The 26,276-nt window shown below is 46.5% G+C and overlaps 1 protein-coding gene across 3 annotated transcripts in view; it reads right to left on the minus strand.

Annotated features, from left to right (window-relative positions):
* LOC139229938 (ubinuclein-2-like) overlaps nucleotides 1-26,276 on the minus strand; it is a 114,435-nt gene that overhangs the window by 54,901 nt on the left and 33,258 nt on the right. For 2 of the 3 annotated variants that reach the window (XM_070861589.1, XM_070861588.1), the window contains exons 2-6: nucleotides 14,902-14,994; nucleotides 13,667-13,768; nucleotides 11,035-11,172; nucleotides 9,696-9,808; nucleotides 8,145-8,646 (exon numbers count right to left, since the gene is read on the minus strand). In XM_070861589.1, the coding sequence (XP_070717690.1) occupies nucleotides 8,145-8,646; nucleotides 9,696-9,808; nucleotides 11,035-11,172; nucleotides 13,667-13,768; nucleotides 14,902-14,994 (948 nt within the window). The remainder of the gene's footprint in view (nucleotides 1-8,144; nucleotides 8,647-9,695; nucleotides 9,809-11,034; nucleotides 11,173-13,666; nucleotides 13,769-14,901; nucleotides 14,995-26,276) is intronic. The other variant, XM_070861590.1, reaches the window with a different exon arrangement.

Raw genomic sequence — 26,276 nt, forward strand, 5'->3', positions numbered from 1 at the left:
TCAGTCCGCAAGTGTGACCCTGAGCTTCCGGTCGCCTGTCACTTTAATTCTCCACTCCACTCCCACTCTGACCTCTCCGTCCTCGGACTCCTGCACTGTTGATGCCAGTTCATTGGATATATTCAAGAGGGAGTTAGATATGGCCCTTACGGCTAAGTGGAATGGAGAGAAAGCAGGAAAGGGGTACTAAGGGAATGATCAGCCATGATCATATTGAATGGTGGTGCAGGCTCGAAGGGCCGAATGGCATAATCCTGCACCTATTTTCTATGTTTCTATGCATTGTTCCAACGAAGCTCAACGCAAGCTCGAGGAACAGCACCTCATCTTTCGTTTAGGCAGTAAATAGAGCTTGCTGGGAAATCAGACAAGTGGCTGTTTGGCAGCAGGGGGTGGAAAATCCCCAGCTGCACAACTAGGGATGAGGTCACACTCTAGCATAAACCATTTAACCGTATAATCATATACAAACATCATGTAGACAGACAAAGACGGTGGCAGTTATATGACTCATGGGTCAGGCGATTTCTTATCAATAATGAGATTTTCTGTACAATAATGAGGTTTTCTAGACTTGTTTACTTCAATGTATAAATGATTGTGCTCCGCTCTGCTTAAACGAGAAGCGGAGTACACGGCGTGTCTCCCAGAGCGCTCTGTTTAATAAACCGTTTATGATTCACAAAGCTCACTCCATATTCCGGTGAACAAGTTATTTCACTAACAATTTGGCGCTGCGAGCAGGGTCCGTGTCGAGGACCCTCTCTACCTAGGCCCGCGGTACCGGGCGAGGAGTTACATTTCTGACCATAAATTGACACCGTGGGACTGGTGAGTAGGTCACTCGGACGGATCCAACGAACTAAGGGAGTGGGTTTGTGACTTAAACGGCTTATATAGGTTGCGACCCGCGGTTCCGTAACTGTATTGTTTCTTATTTACAGAAGACTAAACGTTAAATAGGTCCGTGATATACCACATATTAGTCGCAAGTGAGACCTGGAAAGTGTGGGTTTCCAAGTGAGGCACCTCTGACGACGGATTATAGTAGGCGTCCCAGCTGGATAAGCGGGACCCACTGGGACATAAGTGAGGTAGTAGACGTACTACGATGGCAGGTAAGGACTCTACATTTAGTTCGGGGCCGTCAGGATCCTTGACCAGATGGTTTATGGAGGAAAGAAAGACAGTGCGAGAGAAAATGAATCGGGACGTGTGGGACCCGTCTAAACCGCTCCCGGAGCAACGGGACTGGTGGGAAAAACAGAAGAAAGATAGAACACAAAAGGCAGGGATAATGTTGGCCCAAGCATATATACAGTTACAGGAAATAGCGGAAGAAAACGATAGATATAAAACAAAAAGAATCTCAGAATTAGAGAAACAATTGGAAAATGTAACCGGTGCACCAAATAGGTCATACGCATCAGGAGAAATGTTCGGACGAGAAATACCGCCCCCGTATGCGGCAATATATCCCGTGGCGTCAGCCCCTCCCCCTCCAGAAATGGAGGGTCAGAACGGAGAAGGGGGTGACGGCGTCACGGAAATAAAAGCAGCTCCAGTGAGAAGAAGGGGGGGGGGGAAAACTGCGGCAAACCCAACTGCGAAATATGCTGCGTTTACGCCATTAGAGAAACAAACCATCCTAAAGGACCTTGGGTCTCTGAAACCAAGGAGTAATTACATAGAATTTTGGAAGGCGCTTGACGAGACCTGGGATGTACATGACTTACACCCTAGAGACATCGATCAACTGGTCAGGGCCAAGTGCCCGAAGGATCGGTGGAGAGCCCAGGCTAATGCAAATTATCGGGACGGGACTTGGGCCTCGAATGTTGTCCTGGCGGCAGACAGAGCTGCCCAACGGGCACCTTTTGCTGCCTTTAAGGCCTCCGTCCAAACCGCCCTCGGGGCAGCTCCCACTAATTGGGGAAAAATTATGACATACAAACCGATAAAGGGAAGTGCAGCAGAAGGGGAACAAGCAAGCCACCCATTAAAAACCTTCACAGGATGGTACCAACCCAAGTACAATACAAGTTGTCAGCCCCCCGTTCCTGGTTCTTACTAATACCTCAGGAATAGGGGAACCACTCGGATCGGTTTGTTTCATTAGAAACCAGACTGGAGGGCAAACAATGGGGCGTAGTAAGGGCTCCCAGTATTTTAACGTAACTGATGACGCTGATAATAGTCGCATAGTATTCCAGAACCTTACAGATGGTAGCAACCTGACTGACGCATGGGCCCGAGGTGGTAACACGATGCAGCCCATATAATGGGACATACTTTGTCTGTGGCCCTGGCTACCACTGAAGTGGACCGTGTCTTGCTACCTAGCTTACGTGGTTCCATACGTACACCGTCTTTGACACAACACCCTCATTTGGCAAAAAGAGATATAAGTGAGACCGCCTGATTCTTTGCTATCATAGCACCCTCCTATGGTGTTGCCCGAGCAATAAACAAAATAAAACTCCTGGCCTCCCTACTCGAAGAGGTTGCCAATGATACGGCTGAAGTGCTGGAAGGCAGAAGCGCCGGAACCGTGGCAATACGCACAATGGTTTTACAAAACAGGATGGCTCTAGACTTTATCTTAGCCGAGAAGGGAGGCACATGTGCGATAATTGGAAGAGAGTGTTGCACTTACATCCCAGATAGCTCGGAGACTATCCACGATTTAGCTAACCACATCCAAACAGAGGCAACAAAGGCTCGACAAACACCAGATTCCTCCCTGTGGGGATGGGCGACCGGCTGGTTGGGATCAATAGGAACCACCCTGATGTAGGGATGTGTTATAATTGTTATTGTCATAATAGTGCTGTATCTCTTGGTTATGCTGGTAAAGTGCTGTTGTGCCAGAATGGGAGAAATGATAGTCGCAGACGCTGCCGCGGAATATCAACAAGTGATCCAGCCCGGATCCCGGTACTCCAACATTGCTAACACTCACAAGGAATTTGGCTGTAGGACCACCACAGCCTGAGAGCAGGGGATCGCAGGATTGGCGAACCCCATACATGCTGAACATCAAGCAAAACACCAGAAGAGGTGGCGAGAGGAACTACATCAGCAGAAGGGTCCAGGGCATAATGGTTCAGAGGGGTGGGAGCTTCCTCCTGTCCCCATGAACCACAGGAGGGACTGTTGGAGTAAACAGAGCTTGCTGGGAAATCAGACAAGTGGCAGCTTGGCAGCAGGGGGTGGAAAATCCCCAGTTGCACAACCAGGGATGAGGTCACACTCTACCATTTAACCATATAATCATATACAGACGTCATTGTAGGCAGACAAAGGTGGTGGCAATTATATGACTCATGGGTCAGGCGATTTCTTATCAATAATGAGATTTTCTGTACAATAATGAGATTTTCTATATTTGTTTACTTCAATGTAGAAATGATTGTGCTCCGCTCTGCTTAAACGAGAAGTCGGCTGCTGTGACTGCGGAGTCCACGGCGTCTCTCCCAGAGCGCTCTGTTTAATAAACCGTTTATGATTCGCAAAGCTCACTCCGTATTCCGGTGAATAAGTTATTTCACTAACAGGCACTTTACAACCTTCTGGACTCAACGTCGAGTTCAAAATTTCAGAGCGTAACCGCTGCCAGTCATTGGCTCCCTTCTTCCTCTCCTCCCCCCTCTCCTCTCCCCCTCCCCCTCCCCCTCTCCCCACCGATGCTGTTTCTTTTTTTCTCCTCGTCTCGAATGGCAGCTGGTCATTATCCCACCATTCACACCTTATCTTGACTAATCTTTTTCTAACCCCCGGCAGTACCATTTCAATTTGGCCCATCATCCCTTTTGTCTCTCTAATCTCTCCTGCCTTCCACCCTATCACAGACCTTCCCTTTTGTTCTTTCCTCCCCTCCCCCTTTCAGTGCTTGTTAAGAATCTGTTCTTTCCGAACACGCTCCAGTTCTGACGAAGGGTCATCGACCCGAAACGTTAACTCTGTTTTCTCTGCACAGATGCTGCCTGACCCGCTGAGACTCACAGCATTTTCTGTTTCTATTCCAGATTCCAGCATCCGCAGTATTTTCGCTTTTGTAAGATCCTCCTCCACTCTTCTTCATCTAACCCCATCAACATATCCTTCTATCCCTTTCTCCCCCATGTTTATCTAGCTGCCCCTTAAATGCATCTATGCCATTTGCCTCAACCACTCCCTGTGGCAGCGAGTTCCACATTCGCACCACTCTCTGGGTAAAGACGTTTCTCCTGAATTACCTATTGGATTTATTAGTGACTATCTTATATTTATGGGCCCTAGTTTTAGTCTCCCCCACAAGTGGAAACATCTTCTCTACATTTACCCTGTCAAACTCTTTCTTAAACTTAAAGGCCTGAGTCAGGTCACTCAGTCTTCTCTTTGAGTGCCCCAACATGTTCAATCTTTCCAGATAGTATAACCTCTCATTTCTTGTAACATCCTATGAAATCTTTCTTACACATTCTCCAGTGCCTCTATATCCTTTTGATAATATGGGGACCAGGACTATTCATAAGTGTGGTCTACATAAGAAATAGGAGCAGTAGGCTATAAGGCACCTTGAGCCAGCTCTGCCATTCAATAAGATCATGGCTGATCTGATCTTGGCCTCAACTCCACTTTCCTGTAACTCTTGACCCCCTTATAGTTCAAGAATCTGTCTATCTCAGCCTTGAAAATATTCAATGACTCAGCTTCCACAGCTCTGGGGTATTTACAGACTTGCTTGAAATATGCTCCAAACTGCAAGTTCGCAAATCTTAAGGCAACCACATGGGAAAACTCTGAGCTGGTCTTTAAGAACATTATTTATTTCCAAAGATTTACGACCCTCAGAGAGAAGAAATTCCTCCTCATCTCCGTCTTAAGTGGGTGACCCCTTATTCTGAAACTATGCCCCCTAGTTCTAGATTCCCCCACGAGGGGAAACATCCTCTCTGCATCTACCCCGTCAAGTCCCCTCAGAATCTTACACGTTTCAATAAGATCACCTCTCATTCTTCTAAACGCCAATGAGTACAGGCCCAATCTGCTCAACTTTTCCTCATAAGACAACCACTTAAACCCAGGAATCAACCTCATGAACCTTCTCCTGAACTGCCTCCATTTAAATAAGGAGACCAAAACTGTATGCAGCAGTCGAGGTGCAGTCTAACCAAGGCTCTATACAAGTTTAACATAACTTCCCTGCTTTTAAATTCTATCCCTCTAGAATTAATCCCAGTGCTTTGTCTGTTTTTTTTAAATGGTCTTATAAATAGAGGCATGTGGTACAAAAGCAAGTAAGTGGTGGTAAACCTTTATAAATCACTGGTTAGACTTCAGTTAGAGAGAATTGTGTCCAATTCGGGGCAGCACACTTTAGGAAGGATGTTGAGGCATTGGAGATAGTGCAGATTTACTAGCACGGTACCAGGGACGAGGGAATTCCATTATGTGGAAAGACTAGAAAGGCTAGGATTGTTCTCCTTAGAGCAGAGAAAGTTACGGGGAGATTTGATAGAAGTGTTAAAAAATTTGGAGTTGTTTTGATAGAGTAGATCGAGAGGAACTGTTTCCACTGGCAGGTGGGTCGATAACCAGAGGATATAGATTTAAGATAATTGGCAAAAAAGGCAGGGGTGAAAATGAGGATAATTTTTTTTTAACGCAGTGAGTTATGATGATCGGGAACGCACTGCCTGAAAGGGCGGTGGAAGCAGATCCAATAATTACTTTGAAAAGGGAATTGGATAAATACTTAAAAAGGAAAAAAATTGCAACGCTATGGGGAAAGAGCAGGGGGAGTGGGACTAATTGGATCGCTCTTTCAAAGAGCCGGCACAGGCACGATGGGCCGAATGGCCTCCTTCTGTGCTGTATGATTCGATGATACACTCACAATACAAGTAAATGTATATTTACTTAACATCTGCCACTTTTCAGTAATCAAGGACATAAAAAGCACTCAATCAAAAAACACTTGCACACTTTGCTTCTCATTTTGCCATTTCGACAAACGCACAAACGGTTAAAGTATACACACATACGGCGTGCAAATGAGTATTGTGATCACATGCCCAACGACGGTGCCTGATAATCATATTTTAGCGACGAAACAGAAATGCAATTAGCCACATGTGGCTAATGTATTGGACAATACCGGTCTGGGGAAGTAGAAAAAAAAAAATCAGCCGTGGTTCCTGCTTCTGATCACGACGCAGCGACGCTCTCTGTAAAGACCACACAGGTGAACAGGATCCATGTTGACTGATTACAGAGCAGCTCTCTCAGAGCAGATACACCCAATGCCCTGTCCTCAGACTGGTGTGTGGCAGTCAGCATGGTCAAGCTTTAGTCTCAGCGTTCTCGCCCGAGTCAGAATGTTGCCAGTACATTCCATCCACACCCTCCCTGGCCACTGTCCCAAGCAGAAGCAGATCGTTCATAACCTCGGCGTCCTATGTGATCCCGAGATGCGCTTCTGGCCACATGTCCACTCAATCACCAAGACTGCCTACTTGCACCTCCGTAACATCACCATTCTCCAGGCCCTGCCTTCGCTCACCTGCTGCCAATAGCCTCTAGATTCTTTGTTGCCTCTAGATTCAACCATTCCAATTCCGAGCTGGCCTCCCACTGCACACCCATCTTTAAACTTGAGCTCATCCAAAACTCTGCCCAAGGTGTTCTAACTCGCACCAAGTCCTGTTCACCCATCATCCCTCCCTGTGCTCGCTGATCCACATTGGCTCTCAGTCCAGCAACGCCTCAATTTTAAAATTCCCATCCATGTTTTCTATTCCAATTTCTCTTCCATGGTCTCGCCCCTCCCGATCTCTGTAATCTCATTCAGCCCTGCACCAATATTCCAAACTTTCTACTTCTCTGAAGCCGGTCTTTTGTGCAAAACTCCACCCCTGCTTTTCGCCTCGCCATCGGCGATCGTGTCCTCAGTCACCTTGGACTATGCTTGGGGAATTCCCTCCCTACATTCCTCCAAACTCCCTCTACACCTTTAAGACTCTCTCTAAAACTCACCCCTTTGACCAAGCTTTTAGGCAACCCGTCTCATATCTCCTGAGGACTGGCATCCATTTTCTTTGATTACACCTCCGTGAAGCGCCTTGGGATGTTTCATTATGTTACAGGCGCTATATAAATACAAGTTGTTGTTAAAAGCACTATATCACGGCGGGGGCAGGAGGAGAAAGAGTTCCAGGATTTTGACCCAGCGACAATGATGGAAAGGCGAGACATGTGCAAGTTCGATTGGTGTGTGACTTGGAGGGGATCCTGGGAGGTGATGGCGTTCTGCACACAAGGACAGCTGAGCTATTAATGACCCCACATTCAAAATGTCTGTCATCTGGGTCTGCACATGAATAAGGCCTGGTGGGATACTGCAAGAGGGCCCCTGGCACTCCCTCCGAAGCGAGCGGGCATTACCGCCGAGGTGAGATGACACTACTGCCAAGGAGGTACGGGGAGCAGGAATTGAACAATTAAAACGGGCTCCTCCGAAGGCCTTGTGTGTAAAGACCATCAGTGCAGCACCGAATCACCCAGACCAGAAGATCGCAGGTTTCCAGACTCTGTACTGCTGCGTTAGCATTTGGGCTCTTTTGTTTTTCCCCAATTGGCTTACAACGGTATCACCTTCTGAAACGGGTGCGAGGAGTGGGGCAGGGATGGAGAAAAGGAAAGTCAAATCAACCAGGGCTCCCACTCCTGATCACTCGCCAATCATTCCTGTTTGAAAATGGTGGACAGGACTGAGATCAGCTGCAACAAAACTCAGTCGAACAGCTTGAGAAATAGGCACTTGGGCAAGGTTTGGATAGATCTGCCTTACTTGCCAATTTTTGTTTCCTGTTTATCTATCCCCTTTTTTATCCACTTGAAAAGGAATCTCCTCACTTCCCCCGACTCAAGCATTTTTAAAATCACTGCCTTTTCCCTCTCCAATTCATTTTTAAAAAAAGGATCAAAACCTAAATGTGTGATCGCTGTTTTCTAGATGCTCCCCATCCCTTACATTACATTACCGTCCCCAGGAAGGGCAGCACCTTCAAAAATCGGATAAAGGAACTAATCTCCCTCAAAGATGTTGATACGATCACAATAATAACAATGAAACCCTATTTCATGATTAATGGACTCACGCAGGTTTCGTTGTTCGAATGCACAGGACACAGCGTTTTCAGATCACGAATGCGTTTTTCAAGCTGGGCAGACAACCCGACCGGCAACTCGGGCACCTGCTTTTGGCTCTGGGCCGGCAAGGTGAAGCTCGAAGACATTGCGGTGTTGCTGCTCTCCTCGGGTTCCGAGGCCGGGCTCCCACTCGGCGTTTCCGCCAGCAGCTTATCTATGTCCAGGTCCCCGAGCAACTCCATGGCGTTGGCAGCTTCCTGAAGCAAGTCGTTCTCTTTGGAGCTCCCCAGAATCGCAAAGACCTGGTCGGAGGCAGTCAGGCTGAAATCGGAACCACTGAAGTTCTTTGCGGCCTGCTCGGGGGGCTGAGAGGCAGGCAACGGTTTCACGGTGATCTCCTGCTTTCTCATGGCATCTTTCTCCTTCTGGAACTTCTTGAGCATTTCGGCCAACGAGAGAGTGTCGCTGTGATTTTTCCGCTTTTTTTTCATAGCGTTGAGGGCCACCACTCTGAAAGAGAGCAGAGAAGCGTTGACGGTAGTGTAGTCGCGCGCAGGCTACGGAAAGAGCGTGCGGCAAACCAGTCCCACCCACCCCTTCCCTCAACGACTATCTGTCCCACCTGTGACGGAGACTGTGGTTCTGGTATTGGACTGTTCAGCCATCTAAGAACTCATGGTAAGAGCGGAAGCAAGTCTTCCTCGATTCCGAGGGACTGCCTATGATGATGATGGTTACGTTACTGGACTAATAACCCAGGGAACACGAGTCAAAATCCCAAAATCAAGCAGCTTGAGAAATTGAATTCAGTTTTTTTTTTAAAAAGTGGAATTAAAAAGGTGGTATCAGTAATAGTGACCATGAAGCTGCTGGATTGTCCTAAAAACCCATCTGGTTCACGAATGTTCTTTAGGGAAGGAAACTGATCACCCTTACCCGGTCTGGGCCTATATGTGACAAGTCCCACACCAATGTAGATGACTCTTAACTGCCCTCTGAAGTGGTCACTCATGTTGTATCAAACGGCTTCACCAAATTCTCAAGTCAACTAGGAATGGGCAATAAACGACCTGATCTTTCGTCAACTCCACTTCCCCATAGCCATCAGCTTCCTCGGCTTCTTCTCCTTCATCCCTTATTGTTCAAAATCCGTCTATCTCCACCTTAAATACATTCAATGACCCAGTCTCCACAGCTCTCTGGGGTCGAGAATTCAAAAGATTCACGACCCTCAGAGAAAAAATTCCTCTTTATTTCCAGCGATGCCCACATCCCGTGAATGATTTTTTTTTTCTCCCCAGATTTCCAATATTTTGCTTTTGTACAGGAAAAGACTGCAGTTCACCCCTCCAGGAGTACATGAACCGTCCCATCTCATTATATTTGGAATGTCTTTGTCTTGCTTGGCAGTTTATTCTTTCGTAAAGTTTCCCCCAATATTTCCCCCTTCAATGTCCCTCTTCTGGTCTCACTTTCTTGCTGTAAGCTGCAGTAACGGTATTTCAGTGATCGCGATTAATGACAGCTTGCAATCGCTGCCATTACAGTGCCTCACTCACCCAGACTCCTTGGTCAGCTTCAGCTTCCTCGGCTTCTTCTCCTTCATCCCTCCTTCTTCTTTCCTCCTTTGCTTTTTCACCACCCTGTCCTCTCCATCTTTTAATTTTTGTTTCTTTAAAAAAAAAGAAACAGCACGTTTTCTGATTATCGAGTCTGCAAGAACACAAGCACATGGGACGGCCCCATCACAGCCTTCCCAAGTTTGGTCAAACCCTAAAGATGCGCCATCAATACGCCATTCGAAGTATGTTACCGGAAAAAAAACATTTAAAAAGAAAATTACATTTTATAGCACCTCAGGAAGCCTGGCAGAATTAGTCTCTGTGGAATAACAGCAGCAATAAAAACCACAGTCGACAGAGGATTATCACTCATAAGAATGAAGAGACAATTAGAAGATATTTTTTCAGAGGCTTATTAGAACCTGGAATACTTTACCACAAGAGGCTATTAAAGGCAACGACTAGATCATTTAAAAGGAAATTGGATAAGTATTTGAAAAGGAATAAAAATGATCTGGGGGAACGGATAGAAAATGGGATCAGAGTAAATAGCTCCAGTTGAAATGCAAGGTCTGTGATAAGGTGGAAGGCAGGACAGATTAAATAACAACAACTTTTATTTATATAGCGCCTTTAACGTAGTAAAACGTCGCAAGGCACTTCACAGCAGTGTTACAAGACAAAACAGATAAATTTGACACTGAGCCACACAAGGTGATCAAAAGCTTGGGCAAAGAGGTAGGTTTTAAGAAGAGTCTTAAAGGAGGAAAGAGAGGCGGAGAAGTTTAGGGAGGGAGTTCCAGAGCTTGGGGCCCAGGCAGCTGAAGGCACGGCCACCGATGGTTGAGCGATTATAATCAGGGATGCTCAAGAGGACAGAATTTGAGGAGCAGACACATCTCGTGGGGTCGTGAGACTGAAAGAGATTACAGAGATAGGGGAGGGGTGAGGCCATGGAGGGGTTTGTAAAAAGGATGAGAATTGATAACCAGAATAGAAAGCGCTTTAGAGCGTGCCGAGGGTCACAAACACATGGGCCCAGCAGATGGATCAAGCAAACATTATGAAGGGCGAGAGCACCGACTCGCTGTGCCAGGTAACAGCGTGACACAGACGTGCACTGCCCGTCTCCAAACTCTCTTCGCAAAGGGGGAAGGCACTGAAGTTATTCCTGTGCAGCTTCTAGCGACTAGTCCGACTGCAGCAGAAGGTTATTGGAAAGGGAGAGACTGCTCACCCTCGCCATTGTGCTGGGGGGAGGGGGGGGGGGTTAGAACACACATAATTTGGGGCTTTTCCCAATCCGCCATGGAATTAAAATCAAACCCCGACTTACTTTAGGCGATTTCAGTCTTTTCTTCCCTGCCACATCTTCATCTTCTGTGTCGGAGGTCTGCCGGAACTGCAGCGTCCCCGTGTTTATGTAAAACCCTCCGTATTTTGTCGTCAGGGAGGCCGGAACCAACTCGTCATACTGGAAAATAAAGTCAGGTTTTAGCAGGAGCCCTTGGTGATTCCACAGTGAATGGTAGCATAGTGGTTATGTTACTGAACCAGTAACCCAAGAGGCCTGGACTAATGATCCAGAGACATTAGTTCAAATCCCACCACGGCACGGGGAATTGAAATTCAGTTAATTCAGGAATCAAATCAGTAACAAGTGACCATGAAACTACCGAATTATAGTTAAAACCCAACTGGTTCACTAATGCCCTTTAGAGAAGGAAATCTGCCATCCTTACCCGGACTGGCCTCTGAAATGGCCTAGCAAGCTACTCAGTTGTATCAAACTGCTAGGAAACTTCACCTAAGACTGCAGCGGTTCAAGCACAGCACAGTGAACTGGAATCATTGGTCTGGGCGAAGCAGATGAGTGGTTGGAGCTGCCCATTTTACACTGCTGACAGCTTGGTGTCACCGTGGCTTAATCTGAAATATATGATTTTTTTGCTACGAGCGGAGAAACCCTGCACGTGTCGACAGTTGCCTGTGCAGTTCGAGAACACATTAACAATCTTGTGTCGACAACATGTTACTTCTTGACACACATTTGTGCCAGCTTTTACCATTCTAAATTCCTACGAACATAGTCAGAATAGGAACTGCAGAGAAACCAACTCTGTCTTCCAAAAATGCTATAAATTTCGCTATTAACTATAAATAAAACAAAGCATTATAATAAAAACCAAGGAGAGAATGGAGAGACTTTAAAATGCACCCCGGTCCAGTTATTTTCCGCTCTTCACCACACTGGTCCATGACTCTTCCTGTGCAATGCCACAGACCATAGAACCATACAGCACAGGAGGGTTACCATTCGGCCCATCGTGCCCTGTGCCGGCTCTTTGAAAGAGTGATCCAATTGGTCCCACTCCCATGCGCTTTTTCATAGCTCTGCAATTTGTCTGCAACGGAAATTTTGTTTCAAACCTTTGCCTCCAGAGGTGCTTTCGGACATTCTGCGGACATGAAAGGCACTGTATAAATCGAAGCTTTATTTTCTCTTTCCAATTCATGTTATAGCCAGATAAAATGGAGCTGAAACAGCACCACAGTTCGAGGGAATTTATATTGCACGCCTTCCACTTCGACGCCATGTGGCATGTGCTCGAGTGGGGGCTTCACATAGGGCTTGCAATCATTGAGTGTCAGGATTTCATATATGAACCCTAGAAACATGCCATTAGATACAGGATCTGTGCTACTTCGACCTTCCATTTCCAGAGAGGACAAAGGAGGTGAGAGATGGCTACAGGTGAAAGGAAAAGTGCTCTGGAAATTTGCAACCCCATCCCCCAGAAGGAGACCAGCGCTCCTACTGGCTGTCATGATTGTGACACTGCTCGCCAGAACTTAAAGGACGATACTGAACATAGTTCCCTTACTCAGTGACAAAACAGCACCGTGCATTGACGTGTTCTCATGCTTTCAGTGCTCAACTTCCTCCGACAACTCTTGTATCAACTAACACCTGCCAGACTGAAACACTCAGTTACTTATTCTACAATATATGGCTGTGATATTATCTTGTGCTAATATCAGCGTACAATCTCTCAGTATGAATCAGCATACAATCGCACTGTGAATATCGGCGTACAATAAGACTAGACATCAGCGTACAAGTGCAGCGCGAATATCAGCGTACAGACTGAATATCAGCATACAAGCGCACCGTGAATATCAGCGTACAAGCGCACTGTGAATATCAACGTACAAGCGCGCCGTGAATATCAGCGTACAGACTGAATATCAGCGTACAGACTGAATATCAGCGTACAGACTGAATATCAGCGTACAGACTGAATATCAGCGTACAGACTGAATATCAGCGTACAGCCACACCGTGAATATCAGCGTTCAAACGTTTACCGCCTTATTTGCCAACGGTGACGGCAGAGGATAATTTTTTGAGGAAATGCTAGCGGTGGGAAACCTATGGACATGAACGGAAAATCACTAGCTGTCGACCTCTAATAGTCCAACATGAGCAGCCGACGGTCCCTTGTCAATTGGGAAATGACTCCCTTAATGTTGAGTACAGCCCATTCTGGAGTCAGGAAACAATGGCGTAATTTCTATTCACTCCAGTCTTATTTAGAATCTGCCTGCAGGTACCGACACCCTGCCAAAGAAAACAAAGCCACACCCCACACTTGTAGGTAGAAAGCCTTACTACACACAGGTAGCACACAGAAAACTCTGCTGTTGCAGTGCATTGACAATCGGCAGAATTACTTGTTGGTCTCTGCAGACAATTCATGCTTAAAATCCCCACAAAGCATAATATCAGTCGCATCTCGCCTTCCGTTGCCAGTAGTTCCCACTTGTAACCTCCCTTATTTACTTGCCGTTGGCTCAGTCCATGGAGAGGTTGGTTAGGTTCCTTACAACACACAGTGAAGCTAAAAAGATAAGTTCTGATTTATTGCCAAAGGGGCAGCACAGCTCTCCCGAGGACCAACACTCACCGCTTCGGAGTTGTCGATGAACGGGTCCGTGTCGTCGTAGCCGTACCCCATGTCAATTAAATCCTGCATGCGGTCTTTCCGTCGCTTGTGATTCTTTTGACCCTGCAATTCGCAGAAGTTGTTTAGTTTGCTTCCTTCAAGTTAAGGAGACAAGAGAGCTGACGTAAGGTTTTTAATAAGTTATAGATATAATAGTCGATTGCCTGTTGCATTGTCGGAGGTTTATGCCGAGTCTAGTTGGTGATTTATCTCCCAGTCCCGCCCCCACAGTCGCAGGCCCGCCCCCCCCCCCACCGCCAGTCGCAGGCCCGGCCCCCCCCAGTCGGGAGGTTTATCAGCTAGTCTAGTCGGAGGTTTATACCAAAGACAAAAAGACAGTCATTTCACACCAGTTTCTTTCACACTGACAAATGGACCAAACTTCTTTTGCTGCAGTTTCTTGCTGTGACCAATGAAATCTGACAATTGTGCAACACTGAAGCACTGTATCCTCAGATAATTCAACCAGTAGGGTCTGCTGGGGAAATATTCACGGATTCATTCACGGAAGAGAAAAAAGCAATACGACCGCCGAATGATCACCTTACAGTGTGAATTATCTGCACGTGTTTAAAAGGTAAGAGTTTGGAAACCAAAGTTCAGCTTCATAATATACCCAGGGATTGAACGAGTCACTGCTCACAGGCACAGGCCAGGATCAGAGAGCGGAAGTGTTTCTGCATCCAGTTCAGTAGCTCTTTAATTCTCTCTTGTACGGGGCACGATTAAAAACACAGTCGCACGGATCACTTCACCCAAGCCAGGCCAATATTGCCGTCTTTCGGATGAGACATTAAACCGAAGTCCTGCCTGCCCTCTCGGGTAGATGTAAAGGATCTCACGGCACTATTTGAAGAAGAACAGGGAAGTTCTCCCCGGTGCCCCTCAATCAAGATGACTAAAAACAGATTATCTGGTCATCACATTACTGTTTGTGAGAGCTTGCTGTGCGCAAATTGGCTGGTGCGTTTCCTACATTACAACAGCGACGACACTTCAAAAGTACATCATTGGCTGCAAAGTGCTTTGGGACATCCTGAGGATGAGAAAGGCACTATAAAAATGCAAGTTCTTCCTTTTTAAAAAAGGTAGAAGTGGTGTGTGAATGTAAGGGTTCTGTGTCAGTGTCCGCTGATGCCCCACTCGCGTGCACTCTCGCACCTGCGCCACCTCGCCCGCGCACACACAACACTCACGTATTTTTCCTCAAGTTTCTTTGCTAAAGCTTCCACTTCCTTCCTCTCTTTCTCTTCATCGTTGAAGGGATCGTCAGGATTGGCAGAGTTTCTCTGTTGAAACAAGAAGAAAAATGGTTTTGTCCGAGGTGTGCAGGAGACAGGCCGTCGGCCGATTTGGGAGTGCTCGTCTGCTGTCTCCGTGCTTGCGTCGCGAGTTACTGACGCAAACAGACCGCGGCAGTGCCAGGTTTGAGTGCCGGTCGGTGCTGAGGTGACCAATCTAAAGTAAGGCAGCTTGTGGCCCCCAGGGCAGAAGAAAAAAAAAAATCAGCCAGCGTTCCCGTTTCAGACCTTTGCCGAACGACTCCCTGCCGCACCCACACCCTCCACTCTGGGAAAGAGCGTGTGTGAAACATAGAAAATAGGTGCAGGAGTAGGCCATCCGGCCCTTCGAGCCTGCACCACCATTCAATAAGATCATGGCTGATCATGTGTGGATGTCAGGAGCGCAGGATCGAGCTGACACGTGAGGCTGATCACAGTAGAATATCCCAATTCACTGACTAGGCTACATAAGGATGGCCAGAGAACAGTTAGCGAGGCAATGCCTGGTAGGTGGGGGAGGAAGGAAATATTGGCCTTGGAGGGCAGGCAGCACAGATTCACCAAAAACGATACCGGGATTAAAAGGGCTAAATTATAAGGACAGGTTGCATAGACGAGGCTTGTACTTCCTGGAGTATAGAAGATTAAGGGATGATATTATTGAGATGATTAAAATATTTGATCGTTTCTCTCTATCTACCCTATTTCCTCTGGTTGGGGGGGGGGGGTGGGGGAAAGAGAGGAGGAGTCCAGAACAAGGGGACATCACCATAAAATTAGAGCCAGGCCATTCAGGGATGAAGTCAAGAAACACTTCTTCACACAAAGGGTAGTGGAAATCTGGAACACACTTCCCCAAAAAGCTGTTGAGGCCGGGGGTCAATTGAAACTAAGATGAATAAGTTTTTGTTAGGCGAGGGTATTAAGGGTTACGGAGCCAAGGTGGGTAGGTGGAGTCAAGATACAGATCAGCCATGATCTCATTGAATGGCGGAACAGGCCCGAGGGGCTGAATGGCCTCTTTCTGTTTCTATGTTTTTAACAGGCGGAAATATTTCACAAAGAACCTGTAAAATCAGTAAGGAATAATTTGGCATGAACAAACATTGCAACTTTTAGTCGTGTCTGTCTTAAGCAAGACTAAGTGACAACAATATCCAACGATACTTTTCACTTAGCGATCCAGTTGTTCCAATCAGAATCAGGTATAAAGTTACTCAAACGTACACCCCACGGTAACTGCAGGTAGGAAAGGCTGGCAGAGTCAATGCCTCTCCCCCACACACGGGGAGGATTCACACTACCAGTGACTGGGGAGCGTGTGCAGCAGGGCTCAGAAAGCTACAGATTGCCAAGTACGAATTGAAGATTCAGTTGCTGCGCATTTAGAGCTAGACTGTCAGCCGCAAAGTTTACATTAGGATATATGGCACAGAGCCAGGCCATTCGGCACAACCAGTCGATGTTGGCGTTTATGTTCCACTCGAGCCTCCGCCCGACTTTCTCATCTAAATCTATCAGCATAACCCTCTATTCCCTTCTCCCTCATATGCTTGTCCGGCCTCCCTTTAAATGCATCTATTCTATCTCAGAATAAGGGGTCGGTCATTTGGGACGGAGATGAGGAGAAAACTTGTTCACTCAGAGGGTGGTGAATCGTTGGAATTTTCTACCCCAGAGGGCTGTGGAGGCTCTGTCGTTGAGTATATTCAAGAGAGAGATCTTTAGATATTAAAGGAATCAAGGAATATGGGGATAGTGCAGGAAAGTGGAGTTGAGGTAGAAGATCAGCCATGATCTTATTGAATGGTGGAACAAGCTCGCGGGGCCGAATGGACTACGCATGCTCCTAATTCTTAACTATACTATTCGCTTCAACCACTCACTGTGGTAGCGACTTCCACATTCTCAAAACTCTTTGGGTAAAGAAGTTTCTTCTGAATTCCCTATTGGATTTGTTTAAAAAAAAATTCATTTCAGGATATGGGCATCGCTGGCAAGGCCAGCCTTTATTGCCCATCCCCAACTGCCCTTGAGAAGGTGACAGTGAACCACCTTCTTGAACCGCTGCAGTCCGTGTGGTGAAGGTGCTCCCACGGTGGTGTTAGGGAGGGAGTTCCAGGATTTCAACCCAGCGATGATGAAGGAACGGCGATATATTTCCAAGTCAGGATGGTGCATAACTTGGAAGGAAACTTGCAAGAGAGGTTGCTCCCATGCGCCTGCTGCCCTTGTTCGTCTCGGTGGTAGAGGTTGCAGGTTGGGAGGTGCTGCCTAAGAAGCCGTGGCGAGTTGCTGCAGTACATCTTATACATGGTACACACACTGCAGCCAGGGTAGCTGATGGTAGAGGGAGTGAATGTTGAAGGTGGTGGATGGGGTGCCAATCAAGCAGGTTTTTTTGTCCTGTGTTGAGCTTCTTGAGTGTTGTTGGAGCTGCACTCATCCAGGGAAGTGGAGAGTATTCCATCATACTCCTGACTTGTGCCTTGTAGATGGTGGAAAGTCTTTGGGGAGTCAGGAGGCGAGACACTCGCTGTAGAATGCCCAGCCCCGATTGCCACAGTATTTATGTAGCTGGTCCAGTTAAATTTCTGGTCAATGGTGACCCCCAGGATGTTGATGGAGATTCAGCGATGGTAATGCCGCTGAATATCATGGGGAGGTGGTTAGACTCTCGCTTGTTGGAGATGGTCATTGCCTGCCACGAAAGCCTGGATGTTATTGGGACCCATAGCCTTTGTTGTATCCCGCGTGTTCAGCCGCTTCTTGAGATGAGGAGCAACTTCTTCACTCAGTTGTTAACCTGTGGAATTCCCTACCGCAGAGAGTTGTTGATGTCAGTTCGTTAGATATATTCAAGAGGGAGTTAGATATAGCCCTTAAGGGCTAAAGGGATCAAGGGGTATGGAGAGAAAGCAGGAAAGGGGTACTGAGGTGGATGATCAGCCATGATCTTGTTGAATGGTGGTGCAGGCTCGAAGGGCCAAATGACCTACACCTGCACCTATTTTCTATGTTTTCAATATCACGTGGAGTGAATCGAATTGACTGAAAACTGGCTTCTGTGATGGTGGCGACCTCAAGAGGAGGCCAATATGGATCATTCACACAGCACTTCTGGCTGAAGATGGTTGCAAGCGCTTCAGCCTTGTGTTTTGCACTTGTGTGCTGGACTCCGCCATCATTGAGGATGGGAATATTCATGGAGCCTCCTCCTCCCGTTAGTTGTTTAATTGTCCACCACCATTCACGACTAGATGTGGCAGGACTGCAGAGCTCTGATCTGATCCATTGATTGTGGGATCGCTTAGCTGTGTTTATAGCATGCTGCTTCCGCTGCTTAGCACGCTGTAGTCCTGTGTTGCAGCTTCCCCAGGTTGGTACCTCATTATTAGGTATGTCTGGTGCTGCTCCTGGCATGCTCGTCTGCACTCCTCATTGAACTACGGTTGGTGTCCTGGCTTGATGGTAATGGTAGAGTGAGGGATATGCCGGCCATGAGGTTACAGATTGTGGTGGAATACAATTCTACTGCTGATGATGGCCCACAGCACATCATGGATGCCCAGTTTTGAGCTGCTAAGTCTGTTCTGAATCTATCCCATTTTGCATGGTGGTAGTGTCACACAACACAATGGAGAGTGTCTTCGGTGTGAAGACGGGACTTCGTCTCCACAATGACCGTGCGGTGATCACTACTACTAGTGCTGTCATGGACAGATGCATCGGGGCAAATAGATTGGTGAGGACAAGGTCAAGTAGGTTTTTCCACATGTGTTGGTGACTATCTTATATTGTTGGCCTCTAGTTGTGCTCTTCCCCACAAGTGTAAACATTTTCTCTGTATCCACTCTTATCAAAACCTTTCATAATATTAAAGACTTCTATTGGGTCATCCCTCAGCCATCTGAGAAGAGACCCAGCCTGTTCATCCTTTCCCGATATGTTTACCCTCACATTTCTGGGATCATCCTTGTAAATCTTCTCTGCACCCTCTCCAGTTCCTCTATATCCTTTTTATAATATGGTGATTAGAACTGTACGCAGGACTCCAAGTTTGGTCTAAGCAAGGTTCGATACAGCTTTAGCATAACTTCCCTACTTTTCAATTCTTTACCTCTAGAAATAAACTCTAGTGCTTGGATTGCTTTTTTATGGCCTTGCTAACCTGTGTCTTGGAAAGCAGTGACAGGATCGGTCCAAGTCAGCATGCATTTATGAAAGGGAAATCATGCTTGACAAATCATCTAGAATTTTTTTAAGGATGTAACTAGTAGAGTGGACAAGGGAGAACCAGTGGATGTGGTGTATTTGGACTTTCAAAAGGCTTTTGACAAGGTCCACGCACGAGATTGGTGTGCAAAATCAAAGCACATGGTATCGGGGGTAATGTATTGATAGAGAATTGGTTGACAGACAGGAAACAGAGAGTCAGGATAAACGGGTCCTTTTCAGAATGGCAGGCAGTGACTGGTGGGATGCCGCAGGGCTCAGTGCTGGGACCACTGCTATTTACAATATACATTAATGATTTAGATGAAGGAATGGAGAGTAATATCTCCAAGTTTGCAGATGACACTAAGCTGGGTGGCGGTGTGAGCTGTGAGGAGGATGCTAAGAGACTGCAGGGTGACTTGGACAGGTTAGGTGAGTGGGCAAATGCGTAGCAGATGTAGTATAATGTGAATAAATGTGAGGTTATCCACTTTGGTGGCAAAAACATGAAAGCAGATTATCTGAATGGTGGCAGATTAGGAAAAGGGGAGGTGCAACGAGACCTGGGTGTCAGGGTACATCAGTCATTGAAGGTTGGCATGCAGGTGCAGCAGGCGGTGAAGACGACAAATGGCATGTTGGCCTTCATAGCTAGGGGATTCGAGTATAGGAGCAGAGAGGTCTAGCTGCAGCTGTACAGGGCCTTGGTGAGGCCTCACCTGGAATATTGTGTTCAGTTTTGATCTCCTAATCTGAGGAAGGACATCCTTGCTGTTGAGGGAATGCAGCGAAAGTTCACCAGACTGATTCCAGGGATGACAGGACTGACATATGAGGAGAGACTGGATCAACCGGGCTTGCGTTCACTGGAGTTTAGAAGGATGAGAGGGGATCTCATAGAAACATATAAAATTCTGACGGGACTGGACAGGTTAGATGCAGGAAGAATGTTCCCGATATTGGGGGAGTCCAGAACCAGGGGTCACAGTATAAGGATAAGGGGTAAGCCATTTAGGACCGAGATGAGGAGAAACTTCTTCACTCAGAGAGTTGTTAACCTGTGGAATTCTCTTCCGCAGAGAGTTGTTGAGGCCAGTTCATTGGATATATTCAAGAGGGAGTTGGATATGGCCCTTACGGCTAAAGGGATCAAGGGGTATGGAAAGAAAGCAGGAAAGGGATACTGAGGTGAACAATCAGCCATGATCTTATTGAATGGTGGTGCAGACTCGAATGGCTTACTCCTGCACCTATTTTCTATGTTTCTATGTGTCGCAACTTTTAGTGATTGGTGTATTTGTACTCCGAGATCCCTTTGTTCCTCTAACCCACCCAGACTGTACTCTCCAAGTAATAAGTGACCTCTCGATTCTTCCTGCCAAAATGTAATACTTCACATTTATCTGTGTTGAGCTTCATTTGCCAATTACAGGTGGAGCGTCTGAAATCTGGAAATCTCGGGACCGAGGTCATTCTGGATTTCGGTACGTGTTTCCAGCATCTCGAATCCAGAAATGCCTGGGCCGAGTTAAGCAGGGGCGGGGGGTGGGAAGAAGAGAGCCTGGGGTGTCCGGTGGGGCCTTGGGGGGGAGGGGATCGACGGTTCCAGATTCGGCAGGTCAGGGGTCGGCGGCCAGGAAAAACCTGCAAAAAAGATAAGTTAAAGTTTTTATTTTTTTAATACTTTTTCAGCGATTTAGTAGGTAAGGGCTTTGTGAATTTTTATTTTGGGGAAGTGTCTGTGTGTTTTTCGCCCTCCCTAGGCCCAACTCGCAGTGGTAATCGGTTTAAAAAAAAATGTCCAGATATCGGAACATTTTCCAGATTCCAGACGACCCCGCCACGTGTCCGGATTCCGAAACATTCCGAATTTCAGTACTCCGGATTTCGGGCACTCAACCTATATATGCCCACTCTGCAAGTTTATTAATGTTCTCCTGTAATTAGTTGCAGTCCCCCTCAGTACTGACTATCCCTCCCAATTTGGTGTCATCTGCAAATTTAGAAATGGTGTTTTTGATTACAAAGTCTAAATCGTTAATGTAAGTGGTGAACAACAGTGGTCCCAGCACTGATTCTTGTGGAACACCATTACCCACCTTCTGCTACTCTCTGCTTTCTCTGTCTTGAAGCCAGCTAGCTATCCATTCTGCTCCTTGTCCCCTGACTCTGCATTCTCTGACCTTGCTCATCAGGAGTACAAGAATGGCCAAGCTAAACAACTTTCATTTTTATAGCATGTCTAATGTAGTAAAATATCCCAAAGTACTTCACAGTAGGTTTTAAGGAGCATCTAAAAGGAGAGGTTTAGGGAGAGAATTCCAGAGCTTAGGGCCCAGGTAACTGACAGCACGCCCGCTAATGGTGGAGCGATGAAAATCGGAGATGCACTAGAGGCCAGAATTGGAGGGCTGTGAAAGGTTTGAGATTGGGCTCAATTTTCCCCAAAGCATTTTTTTGGCGTACTTGAAGAGTTACGGCCGATTTTTGAGGGCCCAAGTACGCCCCCAAAAATTTTTTCTAAGTTTCCCCATTGGATTTCTGCATTTTGCCGTGGCTTAAGCCAGCCTTTAGTTTTGGGAGTGGAGCCTTGATCGCACCAAAAAGATCGGGTTGTCGTGGTCTCTCTCTCTCGTCTGTGAACCGGGGACCGAGATTGAGATTGAGACCGAGACCGGACAGCCTTCGGGCGGGGTTGGAGGTAAGTTGCTATGTGTTTTTCAATTCTTGCACTGTGTCCGGGCATCTGCTGCACCGATTTCCTTGACTCTCAGGAAGGTTTTTCAGCAGAGGCGACATACGCTGGCCTAATCAGAACTGCAGTAACTCTCAGCTGGCCAAACTTTCCTAAATGGCCAGAAGTGGCGTAGGTGGCTGGTTACGTCCCCTTTGGTTGAAAAAAAAACTGACTTTAAAAAATCGTAACTGAGTTGCACTGGTGCAAATTGATTGCCAAAAAGAGCAGCCTGCTCAAATAAAATAGCGCAAATCACTGGAGAAAATTGAGCCCTTAGGGAGGGGCAAGGCCATGGAGGGATTTGAAGACAAGGATAAGAATTTTAAAATGAACCGAGAGTCAGTGTAGGTCAGTGCGCACGGGGGTGATGGGTGAATGAGACTTGGTGCGAGTTAGGAAGCAGAGTTTTAGCTGAGCTCAAGTCTATAGAGACTGCAAGTTCATAGATGGTAAGATACTGATGGAATGTGAAACCTGTTCCTGCAGTTTTAATTGTTTTCAGACTGTGCGCTGCCATTACCCTTTGCCTAAAACTCAAACACTATAAATTGTTCTTGTAAATTTTAGACTCCAGATCACCAACAAGCTTTTACAATCAACTTCAGTGCGGGACTGAGGGAGCGCTGCATTAAACCAAGGCCCCATCTGCTTGTTCAACTGCCCGCTTCAAGTTATTCTGTTTTTGGGGAGAGGGAGCTCTGAGCCAGTCTTGAGCCGAGATTCATGTGCCTTTTCCAGCAGGGTTCGCTGGGCAGCCATCAGTCGTTGGAGCCCTGGCTGGGGAAAGATTGGATAGGCCGGGGTTCTTATAATTGAGGTATATAAAATTACAAGGGGCCTGGATAGAGTGAATAGGAAGGACCTACATCCCATGGCAGAGGGGTCAATAACCAGGGGACATAGAATTAATGTAATTGGTAGAAGGATTAGAGGGGAGAACTTTTTTCACCCAGAGGGCGGTGGGGGTCTGGAACTCACTGCCTGAAAGGGTGGTAGAGGCAGAAACCCTCATCGCATTTAAAAAGTACTTGGATATGCACTTGAAGTGCCGTAACCTACAGGGCTATGGACTAAGAGCTGGAAAGTGGAATTAGGCTGGATAGCTGTTTTTTGGTCAGCACAGACATGATGGGCCGAATAGCCTCCTTCCGTGCTGTAAATTTCTATGATTCTCTCCGCCCTGCAACGTATTAGAGGCACTGAATTCCCAAACGATATCCTAACTCAGCTAACTCGGGAATTGAACCTAGGAACTTCTGTTCTGAATGGTTCAGCTACTTTACATAGAATGTACAGCTCAGAAATAGGCCATTCAGTCCAACAGGTCTATGCTGGTTTTTATGCTCCACACGAGCCTCCTCCCCATTTACTTTATCTCAACCTAGCAACACATCCTTATATTCCTTTCTTCCCCGTGTACTTATGTGATAAAGGTCAGATTATCTGATTTAATGTATATTGAATATTGGTCAGGACGCCAGGGAGAACTCCTCTACGTTGCTTCAGGGCAGATCATATCAGATTTACTAATAGGGAATGAACCAGATTTAGTTAACAGCCAAACGATGCTTGAACATTTATCTAATACTGATCATATCATCGAGTTTAACGTTGTGCTTGAAAGTGAGAAACACACTGCATAATAAAGATTAAAGTGATAAAACTTACAGCCATTCCATCCGTGCCAAGTTACAGCTTCTGCATATTTCACAAGTTAAAATTGTCCCCACTTTTTTTTTTAAGCTTATAAAATCCATCAGAAACTCACCGAAACCGTTGCCACTATTAATTCCCACTCCCTGACACACACGAGCTGAGCACCATGCTTAATTTCTGGTCTGACAGAAGGTCAGTGACCTGAAACGTTAACTCTTGTTTCTCGCTCCACAGACGCTGCCTGACCTGCTGAGCGTTTCCAGCATTTCCTGCTTCTAGTTCAGATATCCAGCAGTATTTTGCTTAATTTCTCCACTGCCACACAATTGTATCACAGTACCTCGACAGTGCGCACAGCAGGCTTGTGGAGCTCAGTCCCCGCAAAACAACACAAACATCTACGCATTAAAAATCTGATGTCTGTGCACACTTCCTGTGTCAACTTTTCCATTATAAAGTCCTATGGCCTCATGTAGTATGGCAATTTCCTATGTAAACACATCACACTGTAATTACACCCGTCTGCCAGTGGAAGTACTGCAGCACCTCAGTTTTAAGAAAGACTTGCATTTATATAGCGCCTTTTACGACCACCGGACATCTCAAAGCGCTTTACAGCCAACGAAGTACATCTCGGCTCCTCAGCCTATCCTACAGAGATATCGCTGTAGCAAAACCAACTCCGCTTCCCAAATTGTCAAAATTTTTTGACTTAACTATATAAATAAATCATAAGAACTGTATGAAAATAAACATTGGACCCAAATTACATTGAGCATCCCGGTCCAGTTTATTCTCTGCCCTCTAACCCCACTTCACCGCAAGGCTACACTTGCTCTTGACACACCTACCCCGATCTGGCCCACACACGATTCCATTCCACGACATGTTGGCTGACTCTTAAATGATCTCAGATGTTGCCTAGTCAATCATTCGGTTGCCAGGGGAGCTAGGGATGGGCAACAACTGCAAGCTTGCCACCCACATTTCAGAGAACAAATAGAACAGTTAAGAAATGAGACAACGCCTTCAGAGGAGGCAGAGAGGCCAACAAAACAATAAACTTACACGGACTACCAAGGTTTCCGAGATTTACATCCCCTGGACCAGTTGTTGCCTGCTCAAGAGACTAACTTAAGAAAAACATTTTGGGCCACCGATAAATTTTAAAACATAAATAGAAGCAGCCGCACTGAACATTGATGGAATATGTTTTACCTCGAGTGGAGAGGGCTTAGTCCGTGAACAAAGTCAGACATACGAGGATCTTGCTCATCAGCCGTGGCTCAGTGGGTAGCACTCGCGCGTCGGAGTCAGAAGGCTGCGAGTACAAATCCCAGTCCAGGGACTGGAGTACAATAAGCCAGGCTGACACTCCAGTGTAGTGCTGAGGGAGTGCTGCACTGTTGGAGGTGCCGTCTTTTGGATGAGACATCAAACCGAGGCCCCGTCTGCCCTCTCAGGTGAACATAAAAGATCCCACGGCACTATTTCGAAGAGCAGAGAAATTATCCCCAGTGTCCTGACCAATATTTATCCCTCAATCAGCAGTACTAAAACAGATTATCTGGTCATTATCACATTGCTGTGCGCAAATTGGGGGCCATGCTTCCTACCTCACAACAGTGACTAATCTTCAAAAGTACTTTATTGGCTGTAAAGTGTATTTGACCGGAAAGTAAGCGCGTGCAGAGGTGGAGTGAGGCTGTGATGCACCTCACAGTCGAACAGCCAGCCAAGACACAATATCTAGGCCCACACAGGCAAGATATTTGGTGGACGCTTTGAACTTGTAGCAAGACTCGGCATCTATTTCAAGAACTGCCAATCAAATTGTAAAAACAAAAACAAAAGTACGATGTTTGGCTCAGAGAGAAAACAAACTTGCAATTAGGTAAAATGCAACAACTAATTGTTTTATCAGGAGCTCCCGAATGCACATGGTACTTAATCATGAACAGGAGTACAACTTCACAACAATCCAAATTCCAGGCAGAGAGTTTTCCGCAACGTCACAATGGCACCAGGTGTGCCAACTTCCAACACCTTAGCACTGCCCGCTGGGCAACATAAATGCAGTCCTGTCCCGACAGAAAGGGATGACTGTACCACAGATTAAGTTCAATGCATCCCAACATGCAAATGACTTTCACGGGACGTAGAAAGACAAGCTCCCCACTCCACTCGCACGCCAGTTCAATTTCAACCCAGGTCCTTTGAATCAGAAAACAGTCTGTGTTTTGAGTTGTTTCAGTAACATTAGGAACAGGAGGAGGCCATTTAGCCTCTCTATGTCTGCCATTTAATTAGGTCATGGCAGTTCTGTAACTCAACTCCATTTGCCGGCCGTAGCTCCACACCCCTTGATATCTGGGCGCTGGGACGGAGATCCCGGCGACTCCAAACAAAACTACCGATAATTCAGACTACTATTTCCTCAGGTTTTGATGGCCCTACACATCACATTTAACCGTAAAGCACAATCCAGCCACCAGCCAAACCAGAGGCAAAGCCACTCGCTCGTTCCACAGAATCGCATCATTTTGGGAGCATGCCGTGTTAAAAGCAGCAAGCAGGCTCCCATTTCCTGCTGTCATCTGTAGGCCTGACTCGGGTCCCTGCACATTTTCAGCTCCCAACCGTACCACATATATTGAATATAATGGGACATAATACA

The sequence above is a fragment of the Pristiophorus japonicus genome, chromosome 19, assembly GCF_044704955.1.
Source record: "Pristiophorus japonicus isolate sPriJap1 chromosome 19, sPriJap1.hap1, whole genome shotgun sequence".
In the NCBI taxonomy this organism is placed as follows: Eukaryota; Metazoa; Chordata; class Chondrichthyes; family Pristiophoridae; genus Pristiophorus; species Pristiophorus japonicus.